The sequence below is a fragment of the Asterias rubens genome, chromosome 3 (assembly GCF_902459465.1).
Source record: "Asterias rubens chromosome 3, eAstRub1.3, whole genome shotgun sequence".
NCBI lineage: Eukaryota > Metazoa > Echinodermata > Asteroidea > Forcipulatida > Asteriidae > Asterias > Asterias rubens.
In genome coordinates, this window is record NC_047064.1 from 16,958,382 (window position 1) to 16,979,919 (window position 21,538).

General features: G+C 42.6%; 1 protein-coding gene across 1 annotated transcript; it reads left to right on the top strand.

The window, feature by feature from the left end:
* Positions 1–809: 809 nt before the first annotated feature.
* LOC117288223 (multiple epidermal growth factor-like domains protein 6) lies at positions 810–21,251 on the top strand. Its single transcript, XM_033768992.1, has 8 exons — positions 810–962; positions 5,773–5,871; positions 10,496–10,605; positions 11,790–11,885; positions 12,331–17,109; positions 18,319–18,430; positions 19,667–19,838; positions 20,509–21,251. The coding sequence occupies exons 1-8, from the start codon at positions 811–813 to the stop codon at positions 20,650–20,652; spliced, it is 5,664 nt and encodes a 1,887-aa protein (XP_033624883.1). The 5' UTR covers position 810; the 3' UTR covers positions 20,653–21,251.
* The last annotated feature ends 287 nt before the right edge of the window (positions 21,252–21,538 follow it).

Genomic DNA, 21,538 nt, shown 5'->3' on the forward strand with positions numbered 1-21,538 from the left:
CAGTGTCCACTATTTCAGTAATAAATTGCTTTATGTTTATTATGTTATTTCACGTTGAGTTTGGTATTATTTTATTGTACAATTTGGAGGCAACTTAATCATCCGATTGTGTTGTAATCTTTTACATTTTGGAATGTTATCTATCTGTATATTAGAATTTTGGCAACGCCCATTGTCCCGACGTTGACCTATATTGCCGGTATGCGAACATTGATTTCAAAACAATTAATGTTTTATATCGTGTTGTGTACGAGATACTACGAGATCGGGTGAAACCTATCGAGTAAAGGCCACCCCATACTTTCATTTCCACAATAAAGATTTCATCAAAAGAAGGGATGACCTTTTTGATTATGTTTAATTTTCCAAATTCCAAGCACATCATAGTGGAGGAAAAGAGAATGTTAAACTTTCACAAACAAAAACATCTTTTGAGGATGATTTGTCCACAAAACCATCCAGTATCGTGTAGACAATGTTAAGTAAACAGACTATTCACTAGCTTCTTAACATTACAAAATAAGATAGATAAAGATCGGGGTGCAATTTTATAAAGCAGCAAATATTGCTTGAACAAAAATTATTTGCTAAGCGAGAAAAATGAATGGGGCACCAGTCTCAACAATGTACAATTTAATATCATTTTGGGCCGGTAACCTGTTTCTGTTAAGCAATATTATTTTGTGCTTAGCTAGTTGTTGTGCTTATACATGCTTTTTGAAGTTGTGCCCGGGAGGACTCCCCTAAATATAAGTCTGCGTGATGCCGGAATGTTTCCATAGAGGTTGGATCTTCCATGAGTAGCGGATCATGGCTTGGTACTACGCGGTGGTCCTGCTCGCCTTCGCGGCCTTCGGGGGGAGCTTTGGACAGGACAGTTACGAGAATGCAACTGCCCTATGTGTTCCTGCTACCCACATACCAGTGGGTCTTCATACGGGAGTGTGTGAACATGACCAACCGTAAGTTTGTCTTCTATTCGGACCAAAACATTTCTCAAAACCCTAATTCTTGAATTTCTTTTGAACTCCTTGCATGGTGCATGTTTCGCTAAATCAAAATCTAGACTGATTTTTATTAGAGGAATATCAATTCCCACCTTCAGCTCTCCCGAGTTTTTTCATATTCAATCATTGTTATAGCCCTATATCTATGGTTTTAGCCTTGTTTGGAGCGAACTTGCATCAAACAAAACTTTAAAAAAAAACTAAACAAAAAACCTTCACACCGAACTCGTTCTCACTACGTTCTGAAAATGCAGTCTTGTATTAAGACGATAATGTAGTAATGTGTGCGGCCAGGAAGGAGCGAGCGAGGGATCGTGTGAAAAACAACGTCTGGCACCGATACTACATGAATACTTTTTTTCCAGAACGTAGTGGGGATGAGGACGGGTTCGGTGCGATGGGGTATTAGTGGTTTCAGAGGCAAAAGTTGTGTTCTAATGTTTTGTGGGAAAACTTAATAACGAATGTTAAAGGAACACTACAGGATTGGTAAGAAAAAAACTCGCGTCAAACATCACAGATTTACATACAAGTTACACGGTCTAGTGATGATGATAGTTGAAAACATTTCTTGAAATATTTCTGTATGAAAGGACATACATTTGATGAGAAATAGTTGGAACTAATTTCCCGTTTGCAGATTATCGCTCGTGAGCGTTTTTAAGTATTTTTGTTTTAATCGATGTCATGCAAAATGTGTAATCGGTTTTTATGATTATGGTGGATTACACTGTGCTTACACTGCCAGCAACCTTTTTTCTTGCTGTTATGATTATGATTATGATTATGATTATGATTATGATTATGATTATGATTATGATTATGATTATGATTATGATTATGAGTATGATTATGAGTATGAGTATGATTATGATTATGATTATGATTATGATTATGATTATGATTATGATTATGATTATGATTAATAATAATAATAATAATAATGGTAACATTTATAAAGCGCTTTACGCCCTAACGACCCCAAAGCGCTGTAACAAGAAAAGAAAAAATATTAAAATGATTTAAACAGAAAACGATTTGAAACTACAATAACAATATGAATGAATTTAAGAATAACTAACAATTAAAATAAAACATAAAAACCCGAGCCAGTCAGGAGTGATTAAAAATATACACAATTTGGGTAATCTCGAAAGGTGACAATACAACTAAACACTTGACAACTATGATCACAATATAAATTATTTAAACAAATGACAATTTAAAAAGATAGGTTTTCAGAGCCTTCTTAAAATGGTTTAGTGATTTTGCAAATTTAATGTCATCGGGGAGTTTATTCCATTCTTTTGGAGCTGCAATGGAGAAAGCTCTGTCCCCATAGGAGGACAGTGATGTACGGGATGCTTGTGGAATTGTCAGTAATCCTTTGGCACTGGATCTCAAGGAGCGGGTAGGGGCATATGGATTGAGGAGATTCCTAATGTAAACAGGTGCCATGTAGTTAAGGGACTTGTAGACCATCAAGAGTGATTTGAACAGTATGCGTTTGCGAATTGGGAGCCAGTGGAGATTGTGTAGAATGGGTTTAACATGGTCGTGTTTTTTGGCACGGACAACGAGCTTAGCAGCTGTGTTTTGGACACGCTGCAGCTTAGCAAGTTCAAAGTGAGGCAATCCATGTAATAGGCTGTTGCAATAGTCTAGCTTAGAAGAAATAAAAGCATGTACAAGTATCTCAGTTGTACCACGGTTCAGAAACTTGCGTAGTTGACCGATCTTTCTAATCGAATATGTAGCATTCCGGGACACCATATTTACATGGCGTGACATTGTGAGGTGACGGTCAGCCATAGTACCAAGAATACGTACTTGTGGCACGGGTTCGATGTATGAAAGTCCAATTTTCAGCGGTCGTAAAGGTTGTGTCGTGCGGAAGCGGGATGACAAATGAACGATCTCCGTTTTTGAGTCATTCAGCATGAGCTTGTTTGCAATTGTCCATGCTCTAATATCAGCAATACATGCTTCCACACAAGCAAGTGCAGTGTCTCGTGTTGATGGATCAAAAAACGTGTAAAGCTGCGTGTCATCTGCGTAGACCATGCCTTCAATGCCATGTGCAGCTAAAATATCATCAATTGGAGCAGTGTACAAAGTGAATTGCTTGGGGCCAATGACTGAGCCCTGTGGTATGCCATAGGTAAGTGGATGCTGTTCTGACACAGACTCACCGATGGCAACAGATTGTCCACGCTCAGAGAGATATGAGGAACACCACTTGAGTGCAACATCAGATACACCATATCTATCTGCAAAACGTTTTAGCAACAACTTGTGGTCGATGGTATCGAAGGCAGCAGATAAATCGAGTAGCACAAGTACTATTTCCTTGTTGTTATCCACAGCTCGGAGTAGATCATTGTGTACCTTCAACATAGCTGTCTCAGTGCTGTGATGATGCCTATATGCTGACTGGATTTTGCTATGAAGACTGTTTTCCTCAATATACGACATTAACTGTGATGAAGCAGCATGTTCCAGGACTTTGGTGATGAAGGGTATGTTAGAAATTGGCCGGTAATTGTGCAAACCTTCGGAATCAAGATTGGCTTTCTTAATAACCGGAGTTATTATGGCTGACTTCATCAACCGGGGAATGTAGCCTTGCATTAGGGAGAGATTGACGATGTTAGTAACAACAGGTAGTATTTCATCAATACAGTTCTTCAACAAGGATGTAGGGAGAGGATCCAACAAACAGGACTTGTTTGATGTACCCATGATGATTCTTCTTACAGCATCCATGGAGATTGAAGTGAATGTACCAAACCTGCTCGTACAAGACTTATCAATGTTGACTGAGATGGGTGTGGCTGTGGTATGGTCTAGACTGTATCTTATGTCTTTGATCTTGCCAGTGAACAAAATTGGCAAACTGATTTACTAAGTCGTGTTCAGGTACAGTCGGAAGAACCCGTGCTGAACTACCTGTCATGTTGGACACCATACGAAAAAGCTTTCGAGAGTCACATTGTGCGATCTGATTACTATGATAGTTAGTTTTAGCGCTTTGTAGTATATGGCGGTAGGTGTTACAGCTCTCCCGAAACACTTGACGATCAATCTCAAGTCCAGATTTTTTCCATTTACGTTCGTGTCGGCGTTTTACACGTTTAGATGAACGAAGGATGTCAGAGTACCAAGGTGTGTGAGGGCGAAGTGTGATGGTGCGAGTGGTTTCAGGCACATGTTTATCCATCAGACTACGCAAGGTGTTGTCATACTGATCGACTAAATCATCTAAATTGGTGCATGGGTCAGTAGTTAGTGGTGACATTTCAATGTCATGTCGGAAATCTTCCAAGTTGATGTTCCGTAGATTACGAGAGGTAATGGATAGTCGTGTACAGTCTGGCTTGGAGATTTCCACTGTCATCATAACTGCTGCATGATCTGATGGTAAACTATGATCCAACTCGATATGATGTACAGTATCATCTGCCTGACGAGTAATGAGCAAATCAAGTGTGTGACCATGTCTATGTGTGGAGCCCGTAACAAGTTGACGAAGATCAGCTGAAACAAGCATATCTAGAAACTTCTTTGCAACTGTATCATTGGTATCATCAACGTGGATATTGAAATCTCCAGTGAGTAGCATACTGGTTGCAATCACAGACAAGCGTTCAATCAGTGTTGAGAATTCGTTCAAAAACATTGAGGCCGTAGTATTGTTTTTGGAGGGAGGAGGTCTATAGATGACAACTAATCTCAATGACTTACTTGCAGAGTTGACTGTAAGGTCCATATGCTCAAAGGATGTAAAATCTGAGCATTTATGATTATGATTATGAGTATGATTATGATTATGATTATGATTATGAGTATGATTATGAGTATGAGTATGATTATGATTATGATTATGATTATGATTATGATTATGAGTATGAGTATGATTATGATTATGATTATGAGTATGAGTATGATTATGATTATGATTATGAGTATGATTATGAGTATGAGTATGAGTATGATTATGATTATGATTATGATTATGAGTATGATTATGAGTATGAGTATGATTATGAGTATGATTATGATTATGAGTATGATTATGAGTATGAGTATGATTATGAGTATGATTATGATTATGATTATGATTATGATTATGAGTATGATTATGATTATGATTATGATTATGATTATGATTATGATTATGATTATGATTATTATTATTATTGTTGTCGTCGTCGTCGTTGTCGTCGTCGTCGTCGTCGTCGTCGTCGTCGTCGTCGTTATTATTATTATTATTATTATTATTATTATTATTATTAAGTATTTAGTCATAACAACAGAACACCAATGGTTAGACTGCTGGACATTGTTGGTTCGAATCTTGCCAAGATAACCGTTGATTTCACATTGACATGAGTGAATACTGGCGTCTATTTATACTGAATCACAATTAATTTATTGATTTGTGCAACTCATTATCATAGACGTTAAACAAATGTTTGCATGAGAGAGATTGGGCGCTACCAGCTTGGTGTTGTTATTCCCCTTGTGGGAGTTGCCGAGTTTCACTTGACGGGAAGATCATAGGCCATACAGACTTGAAAAGTTCAACAAAGGCGAACTTGGAAAACTTTATCGTACCAGTAAGATGGTCCACCTGCCAGCTATACACCTAAAAGCTAAAACCAGTGCAGCAGATTATATATAAAAAAATGTTATTAGTTTTTGTATATATATTTTTTTCAATAATGTGTTATTTTAACTTGTTAATTTTTGTTGTTATTGACAGAATGCTTGTAACTCGAAACCGCCAAATCACTGCATTTCGGACAGAGGCGCACAGGGTACCATGCGGATGGCAGAACACTGACTCATGTATAATGCACAGGTAAGATCTAGATTGGTGCTTATACTTTGCTTGTGAGTAGATCTTTTGTCACGGCATTCAGTATAAGGCCCGTGTCCAAATCGGCGGCTACAGCTCCGGCTACGGCTATATTATTTCCGCGTCATCATGCGTTGAGGTATAGGACGTCCTAAGCAACACACTTAGCAACAGCCGAAGCCTTAGCCGCCAATTCGGATTCGGCCAAAAATTCACAACATTTTCATGGCCAACGTATTCGATCAAGTGCGGAAGGGTCCATTTTGGACGTTACACTGAAACCATACATTAATTTGACAACTGGCAATGATTATCTCAATATAGGCCAACCGAGGGATACAATAGTGACAGCAATCACACAGTCTCCCAGATCTAGAGATTGTAATAGACCATTCCATGTAGGGTGTCGTGGCCGAGTGGATAAGAACACCGAACTCAAGCTCTGGTGTTTCTGTTCATCAGAGTATGGGTTCGAATCCCGGTCGTGACACTTGTGTCCCTGAGCAAGACACTTAACTATAATTGCTTCTTTCCACCCAGGGGTAAATGGGTACCTGTGAGGGCAGATATGGTTCTTGTGATTGATTTAGCCGAGTAGCCCATATTAATGTTGCACAAGGCTGTATACTCCCCACCAGGGAGCTGAGGTGGTTTAAGGAGTGATTTAAGGCCCAGTGACGAGGGGTAATAATGTGAAGCGCTTTGGGACGCCCTCCGGGTGTGAAAAGCGCTATATAAAAACGGGTTATTAAAAAACGGGTTATTATTCCAGTGGCGGACCCACTCGTGTACGAGTCAATGGGGAGTTCTCTTGAGTCAGCGGACCTGTCTATGTAAATAAAAATCCAGCGATTAAACGACCATGCACTAGCTACTCAAACTTATATGTTTATCGAGCGTATTCTAAGGGAAAATGTTATTTTAATCAGATTAAATTCATGCGATCAAGTGCAGAGAACGTTAAAAAATGCTCCACTTGCTACTGTCGATGTAACGCCATATTGTACGGAGCTCTCTTTAACAGTGTAATTGTTGAGATTCTAAGATATATTACTGCAGGATGAGGACAAACGTGAACTTTTTATGACCTAGGTCTGGGAGGGCACACCTTTTTTTTTTTTTTTTTTTTACTTTTGCCCTTCCCTGGACGGCCTTTGCTTACTTTATAGTTTTATTTCGAAGAATTAAAGTAAAGTAAAAATAAACGGGACGACGACAATCTTGAAAACTGTTGGGTTGCCTTCACACGAAAATTTATATTGGGTTCTCAACACTTTTGGGATGTAACATGTCCATGATGAATAAACTCCGGGAGTCGATATCTAGTGCTAGCATAATCTCGACATTAGAGCCAATCAAGATTAAATATATTTTGAAGACGACATCTTCAGGATGTCGTCATCCCGAGATAAATTATGTGATAATGTCAACATGTCGGATGACACTTCCATGGCTCCGTACCAGTTTGCATTAAATTTTGCTTAATCTTGGCCGTATGGATTAGACCATCACGAGCGTGTATGCCTACGGAAGGTGGGGGGGGGGGGGGGGGGGGGGGTCGGTCGCCACGCGATGTCGGCTACACAAAAGTGAAGCGAGTTCTTTTTAAGGAATACGGTTTATATCATTATCACCTAGGTATCCGCGCAACCGACTGTGCAAAATGGTCTTCATGATCCAAATTTCATGGAGCTGCTTAACACCCCCAAAAAGAAGCTACTCAAAAGAACACGCTCTCCAGAACAGGGTTACCAGCCAAAATACCATGACACTTGTACAATTTGTGTTTAGTATCCTGCTATTTTTTGCTGGGCATTAAATTATTAAGAAGTGTGAAATTGGGCCATTGAAATCAAAAATACTTTATTTTCCTCAAAATAAGACATGGTCAAAAATTAAAATAAATGCAACAATTATAATTGTTCAATGATTTCTTTCAACATAACACTCCTCCAGCTATGGAATGGTAAAAAGGCCCTCCGCCGCCCTCGGGTAAACAACTCCTTATAAGGGAATGCTGTGGGCGTCGGGCGTATCGCGTGATGTGGCACAACTGTCCCGGCCGTTGCTTTCGACCAATAGGAATGAAGAAAGTGTCTTATAAGCACAGGTGCAAGCTCGCGTGTCACGCCCAGGTTTCAACAAGTTTTACCGGTCATAAACAAAGGTTTATACGCACCCACGTGACGCGCTCTCCACCAATAGGAATAGCGAAACTGTCTGAGGTATTTATGAATTGGCTTCCAAAATTACAAAGATTCAATTACAGGCTTATGCTGCTCAAACTGCCTTTTACAAAATCGAGCGAAACTTGCGGCCTGTGTGAAGCTGAGTGACTTTATGTGACCAGTGTGTGCTATAAACTGGTGAAATTGAATTATTCCTTTTGACTTGTGAATGCTGATTCAATGAAGCATTCATTTGAAAAGAAACTGAATGCGCCGGGTGTTTAAATTAGTAGTTTTTGTTGAAATTGAAAATGAAAGTCGATAAAGCATGCTGTGCAACCGACCTGTGGTCATTTCAATTTTAATTTGATCATGAAAAGAACGTCATGTTTCCGAGGTTCTCTTTCAAATACAAAATCCGTAATTTTCTCGGTCGAAGTGAGCAATGGTGGTTTTATTTGTCATATAAAACAGGCTTGGTAGTGTATACATTTTTCGCATAACGCAGTGTCGCAGCATAAAGACAAACATTAACCATTTAAACATTTACTCATACAAATAACTCGATTTTTTTTGCATAGAAAACGGTAGCTTTGAACACGAGTGTTGTGCATTTCGAAAAGCTGTTTATCAAGCAGGGGTCAGGAAAAAGTTCAAAATATTGTTACAAGTTGTCGTCGTATGATCAGTTGGAATGTAAATACATAAACGATAAATGTTGTTTTCATTCCTGAGGTGATATAAACCACATAATCTGTAAAATATTTTAACCGATCTTATAAATCCATCAATGTAGACCTTTGCATTGCATTGCTTTGAGGAAATGCGAAAGGTCAAAGTGTGAACGCGGTGCAAGCCATGTTTGGAAACATGAACTACTGACTATGGTCTTATACTGTGTGTAACTATACATTTACACATGTGTGAACATGAGAACTTAAGTCCGTAATGCAGGAGATTCTGATCCTCTCAACCACAAACACAAAGAACCTATAGACGGACAGCACCTATGGAAATCAACGTCCAGATACGTAATTGTGACGGCACCAGACTATACCCCAAACCGTGGGCAAAATCTGTGAAAACGCAAGCGAAAACACGACGTGTAAAGCAATGGGCGAGTGAAGAGATGACGACAGAAAATGTGTGTTTTTAGGGTTAACAAATCACCACAGTCTAAGAAACAATGTAAGATCATTAGCTAGATACCTTTTCTGCCGTTAGTTGTTTGGTGTTTCTCCTCCTCTTTCTGAACTTTCTCCAAAACGATGAAAGTAGAAGAATCTAATAAAAAAAATATTTTCGTCACACACTTTCCGACCGAAAGACGCATCGGTGCGTGTTTTGCACCGGGCGCTGATGACGCGTACCGCATAAACTTACGTGCATAGATATAGAAGTTGTGTGCTTTCAGATGCTTGATTTCGAGACCTCAAATTTTAAACTTGAGGTCTCGAAATCAAATTCGTGGAAAATTACTTCTTTCTCGAAAACTTTGTCAGTTCAGAGGGAGCCGTTTCTCACAATGTTTAATACTATCAACCTCTCCCCATTACTCGTCACCAAGTAAGGTTTTATGCTAATAATTATTTTGAGTAATTACCAATAGTGTCCACTGCCTTTAACTGTGTACATTTCTTCTGATAGCGCCCTCTTTTGAACCAGCCTACTCCGGCTCATGTTAATTTCCCCTATGAGGGGATAGAATTTCCGGGGGACAGTGTGCATTTAAAGGTGTTTCCAACACCATTTGAAAATCACGCTTGGTCGTTTCCGATATTAGCGACTAGGCTGTTTATGGATACGGCAAGGGGATTCCCGCGTTGTCAACAATGTTGAAGTAAGGAACGTCTTTTAGCAACACAATTAGCAACAGTCGTGGCCGGAGGCCTACCGATTGCCTACCTGTAGCTCCAATTTGGGTACGGTGAGATTCTATTCCCGGAGATTCTGTCCCCCTTTACTGCAAACTGCGTACAAACTACTTCCGATAGCGCCCTCTTTTGAATCAATCTCATTGAAGGGACACACCGGCTTCGTTGGGCTATTTAGGCTACAAAATACACTGAAACATGATTCTAAAGGTCTTCTAGTAATGGAAAAGTATATTTGATAAAAGAAACCATCAAATGTTGCCGTTTTAACGCATTTTTCAAAAAACGAAGGTCACGTGGGTTATCCGAACCACTTTTGGGGTTCGGATAACCCACGTGAACTTCTATAAATTATTTATGATTCAACACCCCTAAATTGCGTAAACGATGAGCCGTGTGTCCCTTTAAGCCCACGTGCATTTCCCATATGGTGGACACAATATCCAGTGGACAGATTTCCCAGGGACCGGGTGTCGCATGCAGTTATGTCCTCCGTGCAATACTATCCAGTGGACATTTTTGCAACGTTAGACGAACTGTCAAATTTGTTGGATTTATGAAATGCTGTTCCTTTTTATTTGGCAGACCTACTTATTACCTTGCGTTCGAAGAGGTGAGACAAATGGAAACGAGGAAGGCGATTTTCTGCTGTCCAGGCTACACCGGTGACCCTAACACCCAAGCTGGATGTAGCCGTAAGTTTGTGCCGAATCACGGGCGTATTTGTTTATTTATTTTTAAAAACTTCGTATACAAAACATGTATTATACAACAAGTTCAGAATAAGAGCTAATCAAAATTTGACCTTCTCCAGAAGGCGATCAGAGCATACATACTACATACACGATCTCCATCTCTTGACACCCCGTACAACTAGACCCGGTCTAAGATCTATTAACAATACGCTCCATGTTCCTCGAACTCTCCTGGCCAGTTGCGGGGACATGGTTTACTCTAACATAACACCTAGACTCTGGAACTCACTTCCGGAATACCACATACAAATACACAACATCACTCTCTCTTCCAGCAGAAACTCAAAACACACTTGTTCTTGCTTTTTGCTTTCCAACATCTTGACAAAACTTGAGCGGCGCCATTGAATGTTCCTCTTTTTCAGTAAAGTGCGCCTTATAAATGCTGTAGTTTATTATTATATTATAGTGCTGATCGAATTGAATCCAATGGTTCTTTTTAGAACCACCCCAACTCATGAGAGACACATTATACATTTATAGTTCCCTAATACTATTTTTTTGGTCTAAACATTGACAACCCTATAATTTACCATGTGGATTGAATAAGGGAATCAATGTGTGGTGACGAGGTTTTCAACTAGTGGTTTATTCCAACGAGGCCTGGTTCTTGACAATTTACTTCGACTTCGTCTCGGTAAAATTATCAAGAACCAGTCCTCGTCGGGTTTAAACCACTAGTTGAAAACCCGATTCAACACACTTTGATTCCCATTCACAAATACCTTTTTCGGTAAAAAAAACATCAACACTTTTGGTTAAAAAGTAAAATAAATGCAAAAATTATAATTGTCCAATGATTTCTTTCACCACAACACCCCTCCAGCTGTGAAATGTAAAGGCCCTCCGCCGCCCTCGGGTAAACAACTCCTTAAAAGGGAATGCTGTGCGCGTCGGGCGTATCGCGTGATGTGGCACAACTGTCCCGGCTGTTGCTCTCGACCAATAGGAATGAAGAAACTGTCTTATAAGCACAGGTGCAAGCTCGCGTGTCACGCCCATGTTTCAACACTTTTTACTTGTCATAAACAAAGGTTTATACACACCCACGTGACACGCTCTCCGCCAATAGGAATAGCAAAACTGTCTGAAGTATTTGTGAATCTTGTTTTTGCCCCATACAGCGGTTTGCTCAAATCCTTGCGCACACGAAGGGATCTGTGTCGCACCAAACGTCTGTGCATGTGTTTCGGGCTGGACTGGACCAAGCTGTAACACACGTGAGTTGTACATCTAAATCACGATTTCACTCTTGGACACTTTTGCTAAATGTCAGAGACAAGTGTTCCCACGTGTACTCCAAAAATCCTAAAATAAAAAATCTTTGGAAATTTGGATTCAATTCGGTCATCGAAGTTGCGAGGGAATAACAATAAAACAGTTGAACAATTTCTGTACTTCCAGATGCCTATAAAAAGACCTCAGGACTGAAAGTTTTTGTCTATTGGAGTGTAAAATTACTTCTTTCGCAAAAAAGTCTACGTTTCTTCAAACGAAGCCGTTTCTCACAATGTTTTATACTATCAATTATCTCTCCTTTGCTCGTTTACCGAGTAGTTTTTATGGCAACAATTATTTTGAGTAATTGCCAATAGCGTCCAGTGCCTTTAAAGGCCGTGTACTACCATATAAGTTGACCGATACCTTTGTTTTGTGTCTCAACAGCTTGCCCGGTGAATATGTATGGTGTTCAGTGTCTAGAGATGTGTAGGTGTGAAAATGGGGGCATATGTAACCCAATGACTGGTGCGTGTCAATGCCCGGCTGGGTACAGAGGTGTTTACTGCGAGATACAATGTGCAGAGGGAACTTACGGTCTTGAGTGCACCGGGCTGTGCGAGTGTCACAACGGCGCATCGTGTGATTTTGTTACGGGAGCGTGCTTCTGTTCTCCAGGCTACCAGGGCCAATATTGTGCAGCGTTCTGCGACCAGGGTATGTTTGGTGCTCGGTGCAGCAAAACGTGCCGCTGTTCGCAGAGCGATAGCTACTGCTACGCTGTTGACGGACGTTGCTCATGCGGGCCGGGATACATCGGGGAGTTCTGCCAAGATAGGTGCGTGGAGGGCTTGTACGGCATGCGGTGTGAGTCGCCGTGTCTCTGCGAGAATGCAGCCACGTGCAATCATGTCGACGGAATGTGCGTGTGCGCACCTGGATACACTGGGGTCCAATGTGGGGTTGTTTGTTCTCCAGATACATACGGGCGAAACTGCGAGCAACGATGTCGATGTCAAAACGGCGATTGCCACCATGTGACCGGGGAATGTTCATGCTTTGCCGGTTGGATTGGAGATGACTGTAACACTCCGTGTTCAGCCGGTTTCTACGGACAGGGTTGCTCAAAGATGTGTCGCTGTATGAACGGAGGGGTGTGTCATCACGTCACCGGTGCATGCAGGTGTACTGTGGGATGGCAAGGTGAATTCTGTGCGGACCCCTGCACATCTGGGTCATTTGGTCTCGGCTGTCTCAAATCATGCCAGTGTCAGAATGGTGGCTCATGTCATCACATCGACGGCTCATGTATCTGTTCACCAGGATGGAAGGGCTCTGTTTGCAGTGAAGTTTGTGCTTCAGGCTTCTATGGACGACAATGTAGCGAGAGATGCCAGTGTGCAAATGGTGCATCCTGCTATCACATCACAGGGGCATGTCAGTGCACTGCCGGGTGGCAGGGTGAATTCTGTGCGAGTCCTTGTCGTGAAGGTACTTTTGGTCTTCGATGCACCGAGAACTGCCGGTGTGAAAACGGTGCGGGCTGTGACCACATAGATGGGCAGTGTTCGTGCACTCGTGGCTGGCAAGGGATGTTTTGTAATCTACCGTGTGATCACGGGTTATTCGGCTACGACTGTCAAACAGAGTGTCGCTGCCAAAACGACGCACAGTGTCATCATGTTGATGGGTCTTGTAGTTGCACAGACGGTTACACTGGTCTTACATGCTCTGATGTGTGCACCGCTGGATTTTATGGTCGGAACTGTCTCGAAAATTGCTTATGTCAAAGTGGAGGTGTTTGCCATCATATCACGGGCATATGTAGTTGCCTTGCTGGGTGGATAGGGCCTGCCTGTGCCCAACCATGCCCTATTGGTCGGTATGGACTTGACTGTTCAACTGATTGTTTGTGTCAAAATGACGCCTCTTGTAACAACGTTGATGGAAGATGTAACTGTGCGCCAGGGTGGATGGGAGTAGTGTGCGACCAGCCGTGCAGTCCTCCTTACTTCGGTATGGGATGTGAGAAAGTGTGTAGATGTCTGAATGGTGCTGCTTGTAGTCACATCGATGGTATGTGCACATGTGCTGCTGGTTGGAAAGGGGAGCGATGCGACTTACCGTGTGATGAGGGCTTCTACGGTTTCAACTGTAACCAACGGTGTCAATGTGTGAACGGTGGGATATGTGATACTGTGAGTGGAGCTTGCACCTGCCCACCGGGATGGAGATTGTTCTGTTCTGATCCTTGTGAGACAGGCTTCTATGGTCAAGATTGCTCGGGCATATGTAGATGTCAGAATGGTGCTGAATGTAGCCGTTTCGATGGTACATGTGTCTGCTCTTCGGGCTGGTACGGAGCCTCATGTGACACTCCATGTCTGCCTGGTACATTTGGGTCTGGTTGTGAGAAAACATGTAGATGTAACAACGATGCCACTTGTTCACGTTTCGATGGCAGCTGTACGTGTCAACCAGGTTGGACAGGACGGTCTTGTGAAACACCATGCACACAGGGCTTCTTTGGAAGGGACTGTGCATCTCGTTGTCTTTGTGAGAATAGTGGATCTTGTTCACCAGTGGACGGAACGTGTTCTTGTTCAGATGGCTGGATGGGCCAATACTGTCAGGACCCCTGCACGGAATCGAGGTATGGTCCCAACTGTGTTAATTATTGTCGGTGTGAGAATAGTGCAACTTGCTCCAGAGTAAATGGTCAGTGTTTTTGTACAGCTGGGTGGACAGGCAGATCGTGCAATCAAGAGTGCAACAGAGGATTCTGGGGTGCCGGGTGCACGGAAACTTGTACGTGTTTGAATAACGCCATGTGTTCTCGTTTCGATGGTTCTTGCGTGTGTGCGGCAGGCTGGACAGGAACCAGCTGTGGTACTGAATGCCGCCCTGGACAGCATGGTCCCGACTGCACGCAGCAGTGTCGTTGCTCAAATAATGCCCCTTGTAATCGGTTTAGTGGAGCTTGTACGTGCCCAGCAGGTTGGACCGGCGATTTCTGCGACCAAGCTTGCTCAAGGGGTCTTTACGGACCAAACTGCGAGAACAACTGCCTGTGTGAGAATGATGGATCCTGCAATCGATTCGATGGAAGTTGTGACTGCCTTGCTGGTTGGACAGGGACTTTCTGTAACATACCTTGCGAGATGGACAGATGGGGTGTAGACTGCCAGAGAGTGTGCAACTGTCAGAACGGTGGACTTTGTTCACGGTTCGATGGGTTGTGTGCTTGTCAGGAGGGCTGGATGGGAGACACTTGCAGGATGCCGTGCCAGGTTGGATTCTATGGCGTTAACTGCGAGGGTGTCTGTTCTTGTTTGAACGGTGGGACTTGTTCAAGGTTTGATGGTACGTGTTCCTGCCCCCCAGGATTCACTGGACCTTCATGCGCTCAACGTTGTCCAAGTGGTCAGTATGGACTCAACTGTATTATCTCTTGCAAGTGTGCCAATCAGGCGTCCTGTTCTGCTGTTGATGGACACTGTATCTGTCGACCGGGCTGGACCGGGGACCTCTGTGACGTGCCGTGTCCTCCATTGCGATGGGGTGCTAATTGTGCTCAATCTTGTTTGTGCAGAAACAATGCCAACTGCAACCGATTCACTGGTGAATGTACCTGCCTTAGTGGTTGGATGGGCGAGTATTGTGACACAGCCTGTCTCCCAGACTACTTCGGGGTAAACTGTAACTCAGTGTGCTCATGTTTGAACGGGGCAGCTTGCTCTCGATTTGACGGGTCATGCAGATGTGGTTCAGGCTGGACTGGAGCTAACTGTGATAGGCCTTGTGCGGAGAATTTCTTCGGAGAAGACTGCCAGAACGAATGCGGTTGTCAGAATGGTGCAGGTTGTAGCAGATTCGACGGGTCGTGTTCCTGTTTGGGCGGTTGGACAGGAAGGTTTTGCGATCAGCCTTGTGAGGAGGGAATGTTTGGTGTCAATTGTAACTCTCAGTGTCAGTGTGGGAATGGAGCAGCGTGCAATCCTATTGATGGATCTTGCTTATGTGGGTCAGGGTGGACTGGGATGGGGTGTCAGACCCCCTGTTCTGAAGAAAGATGGGGACAAGGGTGTCAGAACAGATGCTACTGTCAGAATGGTGCTGTCTGCTCCAGGTTTGATGGGACATGTTCTTGCAAAGCCGGCTGGAAGGGACGCTATTGCCACCTCTCATGTCTCCAAGGCAGGCACGGTCCTGGATGCACATCACTCTGCCAATGTAGAAATGGCGCTTTGTGTGACAGATTCAGTGGACGGTGCATGTGTACTGCTGGTTGGGAGGGCTCGCTTTGCAATATTGAATGTAATGAGGGGATGTATGGAGTCGACTGTGCTCAGACCTGCCAATGTCAAAACAACGCGAGGTGCGACAAAGCTACGGGGAGTTGTTACTGCGCCACCGGCTGGCACGGTGAGTTTTGTACAGAATATTGTCTGACGGGCACCTTTGGTCCGGACTGTCAAAGTCAATGCAACTGTTTGAATGGTGGCGAATGTGACCGGTTGACGGGGTCTTGTGTGTGCATGCCTGGCTGGTTTGGTAGGTTATGCGAGCAGTCATGCCCACCGTTGAGATATGGGGAAGGTTGCTCCAAAGTCTGCAGGTGTATGAATGGGGCTTCGTGTGATGCAATTACTGGTGCATGCAGTTGTTTGTCTGGCTGGATGGGAGCACGCTGTGACATCCCGTGTTCACACGGGTCCTATGGAGCAAATTGTCTGTTGTTCTGCAACTGTGAAAACGACGCACAGTGTTCAAGGTTTGACGGTCAGTGCATATGTCCACCAGGGTTCGTGGGCGATCGATGCAGCCAGACATGCTTTCAGAACACCTTCGGACTACAATGCACGAGCGAGTGTCAATGTCAGAATGGGGCCACCTGCTCGACATTCGACGGTTCCTGTGTCTGTCTGAGTGGCTGGATGGGGACGCTTTGCCAGGTCCCATGCGACGAAGACTCATACGGGCCGTATTGTACGGGCACGTGCAGGTGTTCCAACGGAGCTTCATGCTCTCGGTTCGACGGTAGTTGTGCCTGTCAGGCAGGGTGGACGGGTCCGTCTTGCAGCAATGCATGTCCGGCTGGCCGCTACGGAACGGGGTGTTCGCAGATATGCCAGTGTCAAAATGGCGCTTCTTGCGACAAAGTGACTGGTGCGTGTACATGTATACCATTTCAAGGATGGACAGGCCCGTTCTGCACACAGAGAGGTAAGTTGATTTTTTTTTTTAGTTTGATGAAGTGTTTTTATCCCAACTTTTGGAATAAGAACATTGATTGGCTTGCGAAGTTCTAACTACAAAGTACATTGTAACATAGCAAAAACAAAAAGCGACGGATCACTTTGTTCATTATCAAAAACAAATGTTCACGACATAGCGATCTTGTTTTAATTAACATGTTTTTTATATGTAAAGGTTTTTAGATTAGATTTTGTGTATCAACCTGAAAGAAACCGAATGAATGTACGAGGAAGTGTTCTAATAATGTGCATTCTGTACATTTTAACTTCTAGATATGGATTAAACATGACTTAATTTGGCCTATACCATTTTGTTAACCCCACCAAAGGATTGGTGAAGTACCATGTGGATAAGATTTTAATTTCAAAGGCTCACAAAACCAATTTTGAGTCCGATTGAGACAGTATGCTTTGCTCCAGAGGGTCTGAACCATTTCTGCTCAGCCTGACCCATTTTGGTGTCGAGCTGACCCTGTTACTTAATCAAAAATGAGTAAAAAAAAATGTGGTTTGAATTAACTCAGTTCTGCGTCAGTTTGACCCTTTTCTGGGTCGTTTTTACTCAGATTCCGGATGATACTGACCAACCAATGAGTCAGTTCCAGAGATACTGGTCAAATTTTTACCCAGTTGACACGGTAACTCGACTAAGTCCGACGCAAACGAAAATGATTCTTCAAATTACTCATATCGATCTTGTTCCGTTCACAATAACGTTTTTCTTTAAATCTTTGGGTGTATGTAACTCTATAATAAGAGGGCATGGGTTTCAGCACTAGCCAGGTGCTCTACAATTCACTCATATTATCGATCTTGTTCCGTCAACACCAATATTTGTCTCTTTAATCTTTGATTGTATGTAACTCTATTAGAGGGCATGGGTTTCAGCAATAGCCTAGACTTGTGGACAAGTCGTTAAATCGGCCCCACGCGCTGAGATAGTGCTCTCGCGCGAACTGATGGCTCCCCGATTTCGACTAGTCGAAATCGGGGAGCCATCAGTTCGCGCGAGAGCAGTGATCTCGCGAGACCACTATCTCAGCGCGTGGGGCCGATTTAACGACTTGTCCACAAGTCTAGCAATAGCCAGATGCTCTACAATTCACTATTATATCGATCTCGTTCCGTAAGCACTAATATTTGTCCTTTAATCTTTGTATGTATGTAACTCTATAAGAGGGCATGGGTTTCAGCACTAGCCAGATGCTCTACGGGAGGAATGTTCAATGTAGCAGAGCTTCTACTTTCAACTTGAATGGATACCACATGTTCGAATGTGCAGACATCAGGTAAGGACTCACTCCCAAAATGTTTTATGTGTTTCTTACAAGTGTTCAGTCATGGTAAAAGAATAACGGATTCAAGCTCTGGTGTTTGATTAGCAGATTGTGGGTTCGACCGAGTCCCGGTCGTGAGTGTCCTTAAAGTCAACTGGAAGTGGTATTTTGTCAAAATAAAGCCTTTGTCACTAAAATAATGTGTTTTGATGAGTAGAATATGAACAAACAGTTAACTAAGGTTTCATTTACTTTCCATTTTGTTTACAAATTTAAAAGAAGGCCCGACCCGAAAGGGCGCTGTTCGTGACGTCAATCGAGGTGCGATATTTGAAGCTCGACGGCTCGAAGTGTTTGCTGCACAGCGCTGGAAAAGACGTCGGACCGGACCACTTTGCAAACTGACCCCATTTTTAGTTGTTTTGCTGCATCCAGCAGCAATACACCAGCAGCAATACACCTGGTCGACTTTGCCTGAAAAATGCAAGAAATAAACTTTTTTTTCGAAACGTACAAACTTACGACTGGGACTTGCATGTACTTGCACGTACGTGTGTTCGATGTTCGATCGATAAAAAGTCTGCCTCGGTTGACGTCACAAAATGGGTAGGCGGAGTCACCCCCAAACAACTTTATCTGTTTTTTAAACATATAAATCTTTACAAACAATTACTCAACAAATTTTATATTGTGCATTAACATATACTCCAATGTTTGAAGAAAAAATATATATTTCCAGGTGACTTTAAGCAAGACACGATTGTTTAACCCCCTCATACCACAAGTTCCACCCCGGGAGAACACAATCACCCAAACCACCATCCAGTGGCCATAGCAGGAAACAGCGCCACCAACCGAGTGGTGGTGCCTCGTTCTGAGAATGACTAGGGATACTATAGTCGAAACGTAAACGAAATGGCTGTGTTTCGAAGAAAATTCATTTGATAAGACGACTGCTTCGTTAAGTTGGGGTGGTAGTGCTTTCTGCTCTATCGGCAAAGGGGGATGATACCCAAGCCTACATCCGTATGGACTGTAAAGTGGTTAACCCTGTTTCAGCCCCATGAATAGGTGGCAACGGCCATAACACCCTGAAGTGGCCTTCAGGCCTTGTGTGTCTTAGGACTTGCAATAACAAATATTTATTAACACAATATACGCCAAGGGGCATGACAAAATAATTGACCGATTCCAGTGAGATCCCCTTTTTGGTCTTGAATCAATTTTTGTCGCACCTAATACTTTCAGTGTTGACACTAAGAGGTTTCCCAACCTGATGACATGCCGTCAAATGTGGGTGGATAGAGTACCCTCTATGAGCGACCGTTATTACCAAATCCGAACGGACCACGTGGATTTTTGCATCAACCTCCTAAAGGCATCAGGGCTGACTGGACGGTTCCAGGACGACGATGTTTCGGTAGGTACCATTCTAAGATATTTATTGTGGTTTTTAACCATTATACACCGATGGGTGTTTAGCACTGTAAGATCAGGTACCTGCACGAGCTCTGTGAAAAACAAAATCACAGACTACTACGAAAGTGTCTGCGACCAATTTATAATTCACATTATGCATTGTGGCCACATGTGCCGCAAGCGCCATGTAGTGAAATTATAACTTGAGTTTGATATTTTTTAACAGATTAATTGAAATAAAATAAATGATTGTCATGACTTTTACAACTCAATTCGAAAAAAACGTATATAGCACTTAAAGGGTTAAAAGCAATTTTAGAACCTTCACCTTTATTTTAAAACAAATAATACAAACAAAAATTGATATAGCACCAAATCCAACGAAAACAATGTCCCATGACGCTAACGGAGTACAATTAAAAAAAAAAAAATGCTATATATAAACACAAAGTCATTAGCAGAGTTATCAACAGGTATAACAATAAGTTGTAAGTCAGCAACAATTTGCAAGCGAAAATTGCAAGCAATTATTAAAATATGCAATATTGAAAAATGCAAAACTGTTTAACAGTATCTTAGAACAAGAGATTGTTTTTAATTTTATGTTTTTACTTTTTACTTTTATCTGATTTTTTTCTTCTTCATAATTGATGCGCTTCTCTGTCATTCAGATAGAAGCATGGTACACATGCACAGATGCCGTGGAGTATCGTATTCAATGGATCAATGGCGGATGGCTGTACAAGGAGTCCCAGGACGCCGGTTATACCAGAGACCTACGTTGCAGAATCCCACATGGAAAGCTCGTGCTGTAAGGACCGGGACGAGAACTACACCGGAAATGGGAGAATTTGGAACGCTAGATGGCAGCAGACTTACCAGCTAAACTTCCATAGACCTTTTCGCAAATACCGATTGCGCAAGCACTAACTGTTGAATGAGGTGCATTCTAGTCTAGCTATGGATCGAATTTGATCCCTAACAAACCAGAATGCACCTAATTCAACGCCTACTGTGCCCGCCCAGGTATTGGCGAAAAGGCCTATAAACCTTATCGTCAATACTCGGTACGCGCTCGTTCAGCGTGAAATGAGCTGCATGCTGGTCTAGCTAGCGATCAAGTTTGACTGCTGGCTAGACTAGCATGCACCTCAACAATAAGCGCTTGCGCAATATTGGTATTTGCGAAAAGTTTTACTGTTCATGTAGTTTTGAGCGTGCGCACGTTTACAGAGAACAACTGATTTACCTGGTGAATATGCTGCCACCTAGCGTCTCCAAAGACCCACATAGACCCCTGCATGGGCCACCACCTGTCATGGCAAACATTCGTGCACTGTGCATTACTCCCTGCTGATGATATAGACCTATCTTTTGTTGATAAACAAACAGCCTTGGTTGGCACGGTCGGCCGAATGTTAGTAAAACACAAAATTGTAAAAACAGATGTTTTAACAAAATTCAACATTTTCTGCAAACTTTCAACTAAACAAAATACCTCTCATAACTAATCGTTTTTTTTTTTAAACAAAATCAACAAATTGTGTTACATTGTTACCCAAAAAAAGCGATCTTTTCTTGATTTGCACTTACGGCTTTCCATAGTTTTCCAATCTGGGTTGGCAAAAACTCGGGCTGTGACGTTGCATAAGAAAGGTCTATGTCTTCATTTACCTCATCAGTGAGGGCGGGGGGGGGGCT